Genomic DNA, 14,979 nt, shown 5'->3' with positions numbered 1-14,979 from the left:
CGCGACATGCTGGAGGTCACGCCCGCCGAGTCCTAGGCCGTCGCCTCCGCCATCAGCGGCATCCTAGCTGGGCATCAGGGCCCCATCCGTTGCGCCCGCCTCATCTCCTGCTACATGAAGGAAATCCCCGGCCTGCTCGTGCGTTGGCTCCATCTCCTTCCATCAACGGTGTTCGAGAGCTTTTCCTTTTCAACCGCCCATGGCCACTCAACATGCAACTCCCTGTGGGCTTCTTCGGCATCGCGACGCTGACACGGTTGTACCTCGGTGTCTTCACCTTCCCTGACACGGCGGCTCTCCTTCCTGCCATACAGTTCCCACACCTATGCGAGCTAGGCCTCTTCTGCATGACCATGGAGAACCGGGACATGGACTTCGTCCTAGCCAGGACCCCTGTGCTGAAGACCCTTTGCATCCAGATGAACATCCTACTGACGTGCCTCCGCATCATTAGTCGCAGCCTTCGGTGCGTGCATATCATCGGAGGAACTGATCTAGATGTGGTCATGGAAGACGCCCCTCAGCTAGAGAGGCTAATCATGTGGTCATCGTGTGTCCGTAATGGCTTGCCGAGGAAGGTAAAGATTGGCTTTGCCCCCGCGCTAACTGTACTTGGCTATCTAGAGCCGGCACTGCACACGTTGGAGATCGGCAACACCGTCATCAAGGTGCATACATACACTGCTCCCAAGTTTTCATTTATTGGACTAACATGTTTTGTCTTGCGCCAAGTCCTGTGCCCCGCAAAGGGGGTTTTACAATATTTATTTACTGATCTAAATATGTATGTTATATTTGCTAATATGTCACTTGTATATGTAGCAGTAGATAATGGCAGAGGGGCGGTTGGACAATAGTTTCTAAATAAGTTTTGCAGGTCATTTTGGAGACCAGTTTTTCCATGCATGTGCATCGCTACCCATATGACAACCATGCCATACATTCATTTTCGAGACACGGTCCAACCAAACCTTTTAGCAGACTCAATTGGTCTTATGGGGGGTGGCCAGCACACAACATACTTTTGGTGTGTTTAGATGGGAATAAAAAGGAAAAAAAAATATTACAGTACCGCTCTGCACATTTAGAAAAGAAGATTATTATTATTATTCACCATTTTCCCCCTTCCTCCTTGTTTTTTCATCGGTGTCCACCATGTTTTCCATTGGTTTTCACCATGTTTTTCACCATATATGTGTTGATCATAGGATTAAATTCAATATCTTGATTTTCCATCCGTTTTCAAATTGTTTCACTGCTTTTGAATATTGTAGTTTCTTCTGCCTTTTATCTCTTAGAATTAAAACCATTTTTATGTTACTGTTGGATCAGTAATATTGGATCAGCACGTGGAATTAAGGTTTAGATCACCTATCAATTGCAATGCTTTTAATGTGTCATTGAAGTTATGTTGAAATATTTTACATAGATATTTCATATCACCTAATATATATCATCGGAAAAATAAAGTTAGTAAAAATACTATACGTCATGACTGCTAGTAGTAGCTAAATCAAATTGGGATGTGAATTCGATGTGCAATAGTCACTTTGATCATACTTATTCTTGCTCTATAACATTCTCATAAATATCTCTAAGATCATCTTAGTAGTTAAGTTTTGCTTGTACTCATGTTAGTTAGACATTCACTTCTGAATCTCCATTCTGTGGGCAACTTTTAAATTATTTAAAAAGGCAATGTCTGCATTCTAGTTCATCATTAGGTTCAGAAATTCATATGCATGATTTTTTTCCACACAAATTGCATCACATGACATCTTAGATACTTTTAGGAGTATTCTGAACATATTACTTAATCCAGCCTTATTTAAATCGTTGCCAAATGTATTTATTTTTTGCAGACTACAACAAAATGACCATTCTTGCATATGTTTGGTATAGCTTATTTCTGCGAGTAAGATTTATGTTGTGGGTTGCTGGAGTATTTCTAGCCTGTACATGATGAACTGTATTGCTACATAAATGTTTCTGAAATTTTGTAGAATTTTCTTACATGCCTACAACTATGTATTAGATCTTTAAAAGCATATATTGCTTTAATTGTTTATTCATATCCATTATACTTGCTTTGGTTATTGTAGATTATCTATAAATTTTGTTTGCTCATAGGCTCCGTTGGCAATTCTTTGGATTTTGATGGACTGCTAGTTTGTTGTAGTATTTTATTTCCATAGAAATGTACGGCATGTTTGGAGATCTAGCTAGAAATGTTTGCTTAATATAGATAATGATATTTCATCATATTGTACCACTCTATTGGTATAGTTAGTTTCTTTTGATGCTTTCCATGTTGTTCATATGCCATCCTTTGGTGTTTGTATATTAATTCGTTGCGTAAATTATATAGCGTAGGTCTATAAAAGTGCACTGCTTTTGCTACCATGAATTCTTCGGTAGAACTTTAGTACTATTCCAATGCCATGATCTTGGTTACATTTATAGACAGAAATAACATGCATGAATGCGCTTATTACTTTTGTCATATACAACACTAAGTATATACTTTGTCACAATTTTTCTGGTTAACCGCGCCATATACCTTTATTATATAATAGATTCGGCAATGTGATAAATCAGTGAACATTATTGTCTCATTGGGTGCCACCGCAGGATGGGACAAGGGCGAGTTGGAGCACCATGGTACCAAGTGTCAAGATCCTTGCTTTAAGAGTGCGCTTTCACAACAATGCTAAGATGATGTCAAGTTTCCTCAGATGCTTTCCAAACGTCAAGAGGCTGCATTTGGAGGTGATAACTCCCTCACTCTTAAGTTAACATAAATTTCCAGCTTTGCGCTCTTGCATGTACATTATCAATATATCTGTCTGATGCATCCATCTAGAACTGAAGTTTCAACTAATTTATCCGCTTTACAGCCAGATCATGAAACCGTTGAGCAGACTTCCAAGCTCCACGTCAAGTTCTGGCAAGAAGGTGGTGCCATCGAATGTGTGCAATCACACATGGAGGTGATGATCTTCTGTGGCTTCCGAGGGGCGCCCAATGAGATTTCCTTCCTCCAGTACATCCTGGAGAGTGCGCGGATGTTGACGAAGCTGGTTATTGTGTTTAGCAAGGGAAGTTTCACTTCAAAGACCAAGGGGAACAAGAAGCTGAAACCTTTGTTTACTGGAAAATGGGCCAATAAAGACTGTTCACTGATGCCCGTCGAGAGTGCAGTTAAAGACGACAGGTTTTTGCTGAACATCGAAAGTGCGTTTGATTTTTCTATAAAGGATCCTTTTGTGAGGCATCCTGCTCTTGGATTGGAAAACAGGAGGTTACGTAACTTGGAAGGAATCTGATTTTCTTAGGAGGCCCCCTAGAGCTTTTGATTTCATCGGGGCATCTTAATTTCATTGAGTAATCTTAATTTCTATGGAAATTGTTGTTCTCTTTTGTATTATGTACCTGGAATGCACTCTCATGGGATCGTTGGCTCGCGTTATTTTAGACAGAGTTTGGTTATTTAGCATGACAACTTTGGATCTCGTTAATCCTCACTTAAATCAGGTTAAGTGTGTGTTCTGATGCTGGTAGGAAACAGAACCGAGATACTTGACATATTTCATGCTTTGCTTTCTATCTTGCAAATTATTTTCAGCATATTTCATGAAATATGATCTTGCATGTCTACAAAGTCCAACTATCACTAGAGTCTACAGCTATCATGTGTGGTTTTTGCGGTTAATTATTGCGAACTACAAATCCTTAATTTGCATCATATGCAAAGGAGTAGGCTAAGAATTCCACATCACACATTTTCACTTGCCTGCATACACATGTGTCCTCTGTTAGGGACTTCCACTGGAGACAAGAGATCATCTTTTTTTCACTGTCGCTTCTTTTTGGCATGCTGGAGATATATCTGTCCAGGTTTTGATCCACGTAATAATGTGCACCAGAACATTATGGATCTCAAGAATCGACTTGGTGCCCCATTCCATATGGAGATCACATCACTGGTGTGTTGGAGCATTTGGAAGACTCGCAATGAGTTTATTTTCAATAGCATTAGACCATCACTTTATATATAGATGCAGACAGATTTTCAAGGGAGAACTGAATCTAGTTTTCCACAGAACCAAAAGAAAGAACTATAGCCAATGTAAAACTGGCTTGACAGTTTCAGATAGTTCTAGTTTTGACATGATATACTATGTTATCTGCCTTGTAAATAACTTTTGTTTTATCTCTACCTAATAATAAAAGGAGTAACGCTTCCTTGTTCGATCGTCAGTGGAAGCAGTATCGCTTCCGTCCGCGTTCTCACCCGATGCATGCCAAAAACAAAGAGAAATAGCAAAACCGAAAAACAAAAGGCCGAACCCAGTTCGATCTCCTTTCTCTCCTCATCTCTGGGTGGCGCCGCGCCGGAGGTTGCCCAGCCCACGAACCCGCCGCCGAGGGCGATCGCCTTGTCCGAGTGATGCGAGAAGTAGGTGTAGCCCGGGGGAGGGTCTATGGCACCAAGCTGCAGCGTGGTTCTGGTCCAGGCCATGGTCTCGGACCTGGACCGGTGGAGATTGAAGCCAAACGTGTTCTGTGCGCCCACGAGGATGGCAATGGTGTAGTTGGTTCTTCTTCGTCGTGGCAGCGGCCACCCTGCGCTTCGCCGCGCCGCCGCTCCTCTCCCACATCCGCGTCCACTGCCCCACCCTGAACCCCCACACGCTTCGCCACCGAGCCCAGGGTCTTCGCCGCCTCCGACGGGCTCGTCCTCCTCGCCGTCGTCCTCGGCCGCCGCTTCCTCAGCAGCAACCTCAAGATGCTCGACTACTTCCTCTATGACCCGGCGCGCCCCTGCCTGCTCGACAATTCCAAACGTGAGATAGCTACTTGCTTGCCTGCCTGAAGCCATGAATTTCTGGAGGATTTCTAGTGGCAATTCATCACTTGTTAGGAGAACAATCTGCTTTGGATATGACTCAAAGTGTGAAGTGCAGAGAATATTTTTACTGTTCCGCGCCAGCCTCACCCCCGACCGAATCGAGGACCGAGGCCGCCTCGTCCATTCCCATGGTGTCGTCGTCTGCCGCCCAAATAATCCGTCCCTCGCCACGATTTTGTGCCGCCAGGAGGTCGAGGGGCACCGCCGCCAACTCCTCCGAGCGGGGGAGACGGACGCGCAGGAGCAGGTGCGCGGGGGGCACGGTAGGGCTTCCTCGCGGCTTGGGGCGGCGGAGGCACGGGGGTAGTCGCGCGTGGCTGAAGCGAAGGTGCGTGTGTGTGTGTGGGTGGGGGGGGCGCTGGGGCGTGGGGCTTGCTCTGGAGGGACGCGGCGTGCGCGGCGGTGCGCTGCACGTGCGCAGGAACATACACACTCTGCAGGAGCTAGCCGGTCTGAGGGTCGTGGCCACGCGCTCGACGTCCTCGCCACGCTCACACGAAACTCTGCATTGTCACAGGAAAGTTACTTGCCAGCAGTCGATCAAATGTTGCATAGTACTTTTTGGTGTTCTAATCAAGACCTATGTCAATGCTGGCAACATCCATGCATACAATTTGGTGACGAGCAATTCCACGAACAGCTCGTGGGCACTCGCCGCCATCCAGCTGAGAATTGAACTCTCCGCCGTTCTCGCCGCGCCCGACATGGAAAACGGTCAGCCGGAGAGCAGACACTTGTCCTCCAGCTGTCAGCCGGCGAGCAGACACATGGAAAGCGGTCAGCTGGAGACCTGACACTCCAGCTGTGGCGCAGCAGTGCAGGAGGTTGCCGGCGCAGGGGTGCCCGTCCGTGTGGCCTCTGTGGCCGGCATCATGGAGGCCGACCCACGCGTCCATCTCCCAGTCCCCACACCAGCTCCTCCTCCTCCTCCTCGGCGTCATCTTTGCTGGGGCCAGGATTGTGATCTTCGGCGCTCAAACGGTGCAAGCCGCCGTACTGGCGTGTGGCGAGCTCCACTCGGACTCGAGCACGTAGAGCTTCTTCTCCCCGACGGCGATGGCCGCCTGGTAGCCGTAGCCGAGGCCTTCCGGGAGCCGAGGCGAGACCACCATCGCCGCCGTCTTGGTGTCGTAGATGAGCTAGGACACGATGTCCTGGTGTCGGCAAATGCAGTGTAGATCAACGCATGGAAACAGCCTACCTTGCTCTCTGTCGATTTCTGAATGGACAAAACAGGGGAATCTATTTGAAAGACAACTTGAGTCTCTTAATTCCTCTCTACGATCGTCCTATGGTTCAAGAAAGAGCTAGCAGGGTCTTTGATTGCGCACGAGAGAGAGTACAAGTTTGGTTTTCCCAATTTTGGCGCATGATCGAAATTTTAACTTGAATTTGGGTTGTCTGAAATCCAACACAAGTTTGAAGAGATTCGACAATGGTTTTATTCTTGTTTTCCATTCACGTGTTGCTCAAGTAACTTGGGTCCATGCACAGCGATCGAACTGACTGAAATTTATGGAATATCTGATCATGAAAGTACAAAATGGATACCATGCATATTCAAACGTGACACTTTTTCGAGACCTTGCACACAGCACACAGAGATTCAGGAGTAGTAAAACATATATTTGCCTCATACGTCTGAGCACGATCAACGATCAGTCGATCGCCCCTACTCCATGCTTTATTAACCGACTCTTTCGGACAAATCACATTTGGTCGATCAATTGCATTGCATGCAGTGAGAACAGGGGAATCCATTGAAGACATGAAATTAGTTACAGCAAAACAATTAATGGATGGATCAGTGACAGTAAATTCAGGAAGACGCAAAAAAGAGAGGAAAGATTAACACACAATCATAGATACGTCAGGTAAGATCGATTACGGGAGATTCTCTAGATTTCATTTGTAGGCTCTTAATTTCCTATATAAACATCTTCATCATTGATTAACAAAGAAACCAGTCGGGCAACAAGAGAAAAAGATGTTAGCTCTTCGATTGATGGTCACTCGTGTACACGTGGCTGTCTATGACGACGCAAAAATTTTGGCAGATCCTTTTTGTTTCTACCGCTCATCGGCATGATAATTGTACTGTACACATCAGTTAGAATTGATGGGCGCACAGCGGTATTGTTTTCACGGTCGATCTACCGACGGCAGTGTATAACTGTTACATGTGGAAGACTTGTGATCAATTTTCAGCCAATTTGTCATCCAAAGCCATTTTACCACGTAAGATCGATTACGACCGATCCTTCCGCCAAAGAAGTCGTCAAAAGAAGGCTGCTAGCAGCATGACACAGGCTCAGCCAAGCAGCCAACTGATTGATCCATCAAAAGAGGACAAATTTCCGTTCGCCGTTCCAGCTAATTGACCTATTCATACAATCCAATAATTGACTAAATAAACCATCAAAATCCTGGCTAAAACAAGGTCATCTAGAACCAACTGTACACATCAACAGCCATGATTGATTCCTTGAAAATCTCCAATAGATACAACTTACAGCACACTTGATTGACATCGCCAAGAACAAGAACCGAAGAAAAAAAAACATCAAAAATTAAGGAGGAGAAATTGAGAAGCACATATGGAGATTGATCTTCACTGACCATGATCATCAAAACTCCAAAGCATCAAAAGGAAATATGAACAGAAAGGAAAGTTGTATCTTGCAGGTCGATCGATCGATCTGCTCTGTTATGTTTCTTTCTTGGCCGCGGCTGGCTAGAAGCTAATCTAGGACCAGCCGTAGACGAGGTGCAGGTAGCGATCCTTGACCCACCTGAAGCTCTTGCGGAAGGAGCCCTTGACCTTGCCCTCCACGGCGTAGGCCTTGTACGCCGCCACCCGCCGCTTCCGCTCCATGTCCGGGTCGCCCAGCGACAGCCACCGCCGCTTCGACGACGCGCTCCTCTTCACCTCCTCCTCCGGCACCGTCGCCACCGTCCCCGCGCCGTACTCGTACTGGTACTGGTACGACGGCCCGCCGCCGCCGCTGCCGTAGGACATGGACCGCGAAAAGTCCGGCCGCGCGCCGCCCGTGTAAGGCTCGATCTGCATGCGCCCGCCGGCGTACGACTTGGAGCGGTAGCCGCCGTCCATGGCGGAAAAGCAGCGGCTGGAATTGGTCTTCCTCTAACCTTTGCGGGTGGTTTCCTTGAGGCGAGGAAGGGGAAGAGTAGGCAGGAGGATCGAAGAAAGAAACAGAGGAAGTTGAGAAAGAGAAGGAGGGTTTTGTTTGTTGGGAGGATTTGTGCCACGGGAGATTATACTAGTGTGGAACCGCGAAGTTTTGTCAACTGTCTTGGCGGAATATGGATCGATGGAAGATGAGAATAATCCCCAATTGCAATCGCATGAAAAAAAAAGGTAAATTGGCCGCATGACGTCATTATTTTACGGCTGAAACACATCGTCGTATTGTGTCTTTGCGCAGTACCATTATAATTCCGTGATCATTTGCTTCAATACATCGCTTGGTTTAAAACGGAAAGTTTGATTTTTTTCACAACAAATTACCATTTTACCTCCTGATTTTTCCTAACTCGCTTCTTTCTTTTCTTCTGAAACATCTTTTTTAAATCAAATAATGTTCAAAGTTGGCACATACATACTTCTTTTTGTTCAATATTTCAATTTGGGAAAAAAAAATGTTCAAAACCGTCATCCTTCGAAGCACAAAACGTCATCCGAAAGAAAAAAAAAGTCAAACTTTCTATTCTGGGTCAGACGGTGTGTTGTGGCAAATGACCACGAAATTGTAATGATATTGAGCAAAAACATAATCCAACGTTGTGTTTCAGCAAAGGTCATAAAATAACGATCTCTTGTGGCCAATTTTTCCAAAAAAAATTTGCCGACTTGCCGAGAAAGCAACATGCCTTTGTTCTTCTTTTCAATCAGGGGAGCTGCTGCTGACCTATGTGGCTATGTGTACTGCCGACCAGGTATTTTCTTTTTTCTCTACAACTCGTAGTCGTAGGTGAGGAGAGATTATTTTGCTCTGTCAAGACTCGCAACAACTCAGGAAGAGATGATTGGTCACTGGTTTGGCTATTGCTATTCTTAGTGCAGATGTGATTCAAAGGCTTACGTTCGCTCGTTCTTATTCGTGTCTATGAATTAGTTTGCTTACAAGCATTTGTGCCCTGTGTGCTGTGTCAACGACCTCCGAAATTGTTGGCATGGCAGAACCACGGAGCAGCGGCCATCCGTTTAAGCAACGAAAATCTAGTGAAGCAAACTGTTGCGAATTAGTAGTACATAGTAGTGTCTACTAAGATTCAGTATAAAGTTATATTAAACCTTACACACTTGTTATGGATCGGAAAGATTACTATTCTTCTGTAACCGGATACTATTAATTGCAGGACATATCAGATAGGTAAAGCAATAGAGCAATATGATATCTTATTCTGCCATCTCTCAACCGGAGAATCGCCAACACAACTACAGCCCATATCATAGAAGCCATGCTGGCGTAACCAGGACATTTCAAAAGAAAACCGGGCTTTGTTACCGAGGTGCGTCTAATCACTCAATTAGGCAAATATTGCCCCGAGGGAGGATTTTTTCAGTCTGAATCCGCGGGGGCTTCACAGTTTTGGAAAGGGCTTCATGCAGTCAAGAAGTGGTTCAAGGCGAGGAGTGTCTACGAGTTGGGTAATGGCTCGGGCATCAATTTTTGGTCGGATGTCTGGCTGGGTGAGGCTCTTTTGGATGTTGTTTTCCATAGGCTGTTTCTTTGCAATGAACAGCAGGGTGCCTCGGTGGCCGAAGTCCTGCGGGAGGGTATGATCGATCTGACTTTTAGGAGATCTTTTGGGCATATAGAGCAAGAGGAATGGGGAGCCCTTTCGATGTTACTTTCTCAGGTGGTGTTGGGACAGGGCAGAGATGTGGGGCGATGGGTTCTTACTAAGAATAAGTGTTACTCGACTAAATCTCTCTATGCTTTCATGACCAACAGTGGGGTTACGGACCTTCGATTGTTGGATTTATGGAAGGCGAAGATTCCGCTCAAACAACAGATTTTTGTTTGCCTAGGTGCTAGAGGTCGTATTCAAGTAACCGACGAAATGGTGAAGAAGGGCTGGCAGGGGGATATGGGATGCAAACTGTGTGGGGCTGGGGAGTCCGTTGAACACTTAATCTTCTCTTGTCCGGTTGCTTTGTGTGTCTGGTGTTTTCTTCGGGACTGTTTTGGGTGGCCTATTACTCCTAGGAACATGGATGATTTTTTTGCATGTTGTATGCTGATGGGAGGGCAGAAGGCAAACTACAAATGGTGGTCGCTGCTAGCCGTAGTCGCCTGGGCACTATGGCTGGCCGAAAATGGTCTAATCTTTAATCAAAAGGTGTGTTCATCTCCTTTTCAGGTTCTTTACAAAGCCATGTGGTTTCTTACTTCCTGGAGAGTTCTTCTACCTGAGAAAGGAAGGGCTAACATGGATGCAATGATGAAGAAAGTGCAAATGATGCTGCAGTCAGTCGCTGGTGGTGGAGCTCGTGTTGGCGTTGGTTAATTAGCTTTAGTCTCTTTTTTGGCTGGGTGTTCAGAATAGTTGAATCTGGTTTGGTGTGTCCAGGTGGTGGAGGAGCTGACTAAGTTTTCATTTTCAGTCTATTTTGTGGTTTGTTGAATGGTGGTTGGATTCTTGTATTGCTAGAAACCCCAGTTAAACCTCAATGGCTTTCTATAAAAAGTTGGGCTATTAAGCCTTTTCTCTAAAAAAATCACTCAATTAGTAGTTGTGTATGGTCCAACCTGGACGGGTTAAAGCATGAACCGTTGCAAGTGGAAACTTCTGTTTCCAAGCAGCACTCGCAAGAACTCGATCTAATTTCTCATAAATCTGTCTCTCTGCAAATTTTTTTTAGGAATTGTCTCTCTACAATTGGCCCAAGTAAATTGTCTGCTGGCAGAGAGAACTATTTCTCAGAGGTCAAGACTTTCAATAATAGCATCAACAATAAAAGGACAGCGGGCCTTCGAATTATTATTCTTATTCTTATCTTCTCGTTGTTATTTTTTTGCAGTAATTTGTTTCTTCCCGTTGTCAAATAATATTGAAATCACCACCTACCGACATAGGTAATTTCTCATAAATGAAGTCTTGGAACTAAGACCAACATCTTATGAGTACCAAGGTTTTGTAAGTTCAATAAACTCCTTCCTCACATAGGAACAAAGTATCAGCGACCCAATGGTGGAAGACTGGAAGTGTCAAGTTTCTGTTGTATCATTATCTTAGCCATACAAAAAAAAGGTAGACACTGAAAAAAAAAGACGAAGACAATGAAGCAACAGTATCAGATATTCAGATCACAAATCACAACCAAACAAGAATGAATGGTACCAGAAATGTCTTATATTTGACATAAAAGAAAACAGTAGTACTTAGCTTAATTTTCTGATAGCTCGAACCCAAACCAGCACTATAATTCATTCAGTCAATAAATAGTACTACTAGATAGCGGCACTATTAAAGCATCATCATGCACAGACGAACATAAACATATGCTGGGTTTTCCATCCCTGTAGACAAATGTACAGCATCAGTAGTAGCTCATGTCCTTATCCGAATCTTTGACTTCTTTCTTGATGCACTGGCTCTGGGTGTTGTTTTCGTTGCAACTTCAGATGGCCCAGGAACATTTAGAAACAACGTAAAAATAGTCCATCAGAAATTCTCAACTGCTAGTCTACACTATGAAATAAGTAAGCTATAGTTCAGCTTCTAGTCATACACTCTCATTAAGTGCAGGAAAGTCACCCAAACCAGCCTCAAAAGCTGAGCAATCTAACCTCTGCGAAGTTTCTCTACCCACCTCTTCAACACGTTCCAGGAAAGGGTTGAGAGTATCCATGTAGTAGTTAAACTGCAGAAAAAATATATTACCAGTTGTGCAGATTCTTGAAAAGAAAAACACTTAAAATATGATTTGTGAAACAGTCTTCTAACTCATACATACCGCTTGCAGAATATTATCAAACTTTTTGCGTATTTTCCGTTGTTCTGCTGTGGCAGCAGTCCTTGCTGAATCAGCTTCCACACATAAACTAGAAGCCTATGTGAATTCATAAATAAATGTAATATGTCAAATATTATTTTAGAAAGAGAAGATACAATTAACAACATGACTATATCTACGGACTTAAAAGTCACAGAAAGATGGAACTGTGTTTCTGGACTAAGTGCTGTGGTAAATAGTATTATACTGAGGCACCCCAAAGGAATCACAAAAGGTAAAGGACGGAATCCATTACTCCTTCCAAATGCAAACATACATTCAATTCAAACAAGCGGTGATTTAAGGATGAACACATTACCTTCGTGACCTTTGCCTCTACTTCCTTTTCTCTAGGTTCAAGGCACCGCAGTTTACATTCAATTTCGGACCTCAAAGAACTCACCTTCTGATTTTCATCCGCAATTATTTGATTATTTTCATTCACTTTGTCCTTGAGGCACTCCTCGGCTTCATGTACTAGTTGGACAGGTTCATGCAATAATGCAAGGGGAAGATTATTTTCAAAAACACGATACTTGAGAAGTACTTTGAAAAACATACATGTATTTAGAGTGGCAACCTCTTCCTTGCCATTCAACAATCTTTCCATCAAGGGACATAATTGAGACACTTTCATCATTAAGCTTGGCTTTGAGTGCTTTAACTTCCCTTTCAACTGTTTTAGCAGCAGCAACCTAGCAGCAACAATAAATAAAGGAGTTACACAGTCTCTTTGTTCCATCAATCCAGCTCAAGGATGCAATCACGCTTTGCAGTTGTTCATACTTGTTCATGTAAATCCTGGATTTTAGAGAATTGCTTCGACAGTTTTCCAAAAGCCTGAAATATAGAGATAGTTTAGGATGCAATTGCAGAGGTATGTACTGGTGAAGCACAACAAGGAACAGCAGTAAGAGACTAAGTGTGGCTCCTATACAAGCAAACATCACAAGGTACCAGCTGTAACAAACAAATAATTCAAAACACATAGAGATGTACCGTATCAGGAATCTAAATGGTCCTCAGAGACCCACATCACATGTAGCATAACTATAGATTACCATTTTCCTTTCGTGAGGACTGAAATAACTTGTTGCGGCCAATTGGCGTAAACAAAATAACTCCAGAACTGCCATGTTCTAGAGAAGAGTGAAACCAGAATACCTTATTGTATATCTCCAAAGTGGCACTTTTCTCTTGAACATTTTGCATTGCCATTTTCTCTGATTTCTTCGACTCAATACGCGCTGATTTCTTCTCTTCTAGAGCCGTCTTTAACAGGAAAAAGAATACACAGTTAGCCATAAACTTGTACATATCATTTACAATCATAATATTTCAAAACTGCATGTACTTCCGAAAGACATCTGGAAGGAAACAATTAAACTAGCATGGGTGACATCCAGCCATAAGTATGAGAGTTCCCTCCCTGAGTCAAATTGTTTGTAACAATTAACATAGCAGGTCTAGTAAGGCTGGTTATGTAGACACACAGCCCAGTCACATAGAATGAGAATAAGGGTGATTCCGATAGTCGATACAACTTTGAGTTACCGTCTTATCGAACAAATAGCAGTATAGCACTTCCAAATTTAGAGCCTAGCCTGCAGCTACAAATAATAAAAAGGAAGAAGTCTCACCTGAATCTTCTGTGGGGACTGAACTACTTTGGACAACAACTTCTCATTTTCTTGAGCATGTTTTGTCAACTCAAAATCAGCTTGGGTTATCTGCGCAGGAAAACATAAAAGCAATATATACAACATTATGGAGTTAGATATTGCTTTTCGTACAGAATACCATCTTAAGTTAGCGAGAGTAATATATATTATAAGAATTCTACAATATCATGCAATTCAGTAGCTGATGAGATGATTCAAGTTGACCTATCTGAGAAATGCAATGTCAGGTACAGAACATAGTTTGCTAATCAACCAAATTGAACCTAATAAGAATAGCATGATAGAGTTTTAGCTGGTAAGACGTCATGAAAAACCAAGTGCCCTCAAAAGGTGAACAAAGTAGAATCACACCTTGCTGAGGATCCCCTCTTTCTTGTCAATAATGGTTTTGGCTTTTGCTCGCAAGGCCTGTTGCTGTTTGTTGTAACCCTGAGCTTTCAGTTGCAAGCCATTGACCTCCGCTTCCAGTTGCTGCACTATGGGCTCTTCCATCTGCTCTGTGAGCTCATGGTCCGCAATCTCCTTCTGGAGCTGCATGAGACAAACCCCCCACACAAAAAAAAACAAATTAGAATTCTCCTCTCTGCAAGCATTTAAATCTGTGGAAAAAACTGTGAAGACCTGGGCGATCCTGGCCTTGAGCTCCATGCTGCTCTCATGGTAGTCGGGTGCCTCACTGACGATGGGATGCAGGAGGTTGAGCTTTTCCTCCCTGTAGAAGAGGAAGTTGATGAGGGCGCTGAGGACTTTGACGACGCGGACAGGATGGGGGCGGAGGAGGTCGGCGAGGGTGAAGCCCTTGAACTGGATGGATTCAAGGAATGCCCGCGCCTTCTTGTAGAGGCGCAGCACCCGTATGCCCTCGGCGTGGTGCTCCGGGTTGTCGAGCGCCTCCAGCGCATTAAACCCTAGGTGCGCGTCTTCACCATCGAGGTCGTCCCTGCAGGGGTAAAAACAACCATGGACCCAACTAGGTGAGCAATTGAGCGATTGAGAGAGCGGTTAGGAAGAGGAAGCGATGGCGTCGACAAATGAAGCGATGAAACGGGAGAGGACGGCGGGGAGTAGCTCGGCCTGGGGTTTGACGACGTCCTCGGGGCGGAGGTTGGCGACGGGAGCGACGCCGTACTGGGTCAGCGCCCCCGCGATCTGCGCTGGCGGCATTGTCGGGTGCGAATAGCCGGAAGGCATCTTCGCCGCTCCTGCTCTCCTCCGGCCACTTGCTCTCCCTCCCTGTTAATCTTCCCCCAAATCCAAATGGGGGGATCAATCTGGGCATTTCCCTTCACATTTTCCCGCCGAGCGGCGGCGAGTGGCAACCCGGGTAGAGCTTCCGGGTGTGCCGAATAGAGACTGTGTGG

The 14,979-nt window shown here is 44.5% G+C and overlaps 3 protein-coding genes across 4 annotated transcripts; all 3 read right to left on the bottom strand.

Annotated features, from left to right (window-relative positions):
* Positions 1–4,015: 4,015 nt before the first annotated feature.
* Positions 4,016–7,120, bottom strand: LOC112271172. Of its 2 annotated transcripts, XM_024460251.1 has the most exons (3): positions 5,493–7,120; positions 5,000–5,415; positions 4,016–4,828 (listed from the first exon to the last, which is right to left on the bottom strand). In XM_024460251.1, exons 1-3 carry the CDS (start codon positions 5,851–5,853, stop codon positions 4,217–4,219), a joined length of 1,389 nt encoding a protein of 462 aa, XP_024316019.1. In that variant the 5' UTR covers positions 5,854–7,120; the 3' UTR covers positions 4,016–4,216. The 2 variants fall into 2 exon arrangements, with proteins under 2 accessions (XP_024316019.1, XP_024316018.1); XM_024460250.1 differs by having other exon boundaries at positions 4,016–5,415.
* A 248-nt stretch (positions 7,121–7,368) lies between these two features.
* LOC100838787 lies at positions 7,369–8,234 on the bottom strand. Its single transcript, XM_003569180.4, has one exon. The coding sequence runs from the start codon at positions 8,022–8,024 to the stop codon at positions 7,659–7,661; it is 366 nt and encodes a 121-aa protein (XP_003569228.1). The 5' UTR covers positions 8,025–8,234; the 3' UTR covers positions 7,369–7,658.
* A 3,257-nt stretch (positions 8,235–11,491) lies between these two features.
* On the bottom strand, positions 11,492–14,961 carry LOC100833258 (kinetochore protein Nuf2). The gene is made up of 11 exons (XM_024458379.1): positions 14,639–14,961; positions 14,240–14,554; positions 13,970–14,149; positions 13,577–13,666; positions 13,101–13,208; positions 12,723–12,776; positions 12,517–12,631; positions 12,256–12,413; positions 11,898–11,993; positions 11,699–11,804; positions 11,492–11,559 (listed from the first exon to the last, which is right to left on the bottom strand). The coding sequence occupies exons 1-11, from the start codon at positions 14,807–14,809 to the stop codon at positions 11,492–11,494; spliced, it is 1,461 nt and encodes a 486-aa protein (XP_024314147.1). The 5' UTR covers positions 14,810–14,961.
* Between the last annotated feature and the right edge of the window lie 18 nt (positions 14,962–14,979).

The sequence above is a fragment of the Brachypodium distachyon genome, chromosome 2 (genome assembly GCF_000005505.3).
Source record: "Brachypodium distachyon strain Bd21 chromosome 2, Brachypodium_distachyon_v3.0, whole genome shotgun sequence".
NCBI lineage: Eukaryota > Viridiplantae > Streptophyta > Magnoliopsida > Poales > Poaceae > Brachypodium > Brachypodium distachyon.
The sequence above is the reverse complement of the archived record's forward strand: the minus strand, read 5'-3'. Positions and strand labels throughout refer to the sequence as shown.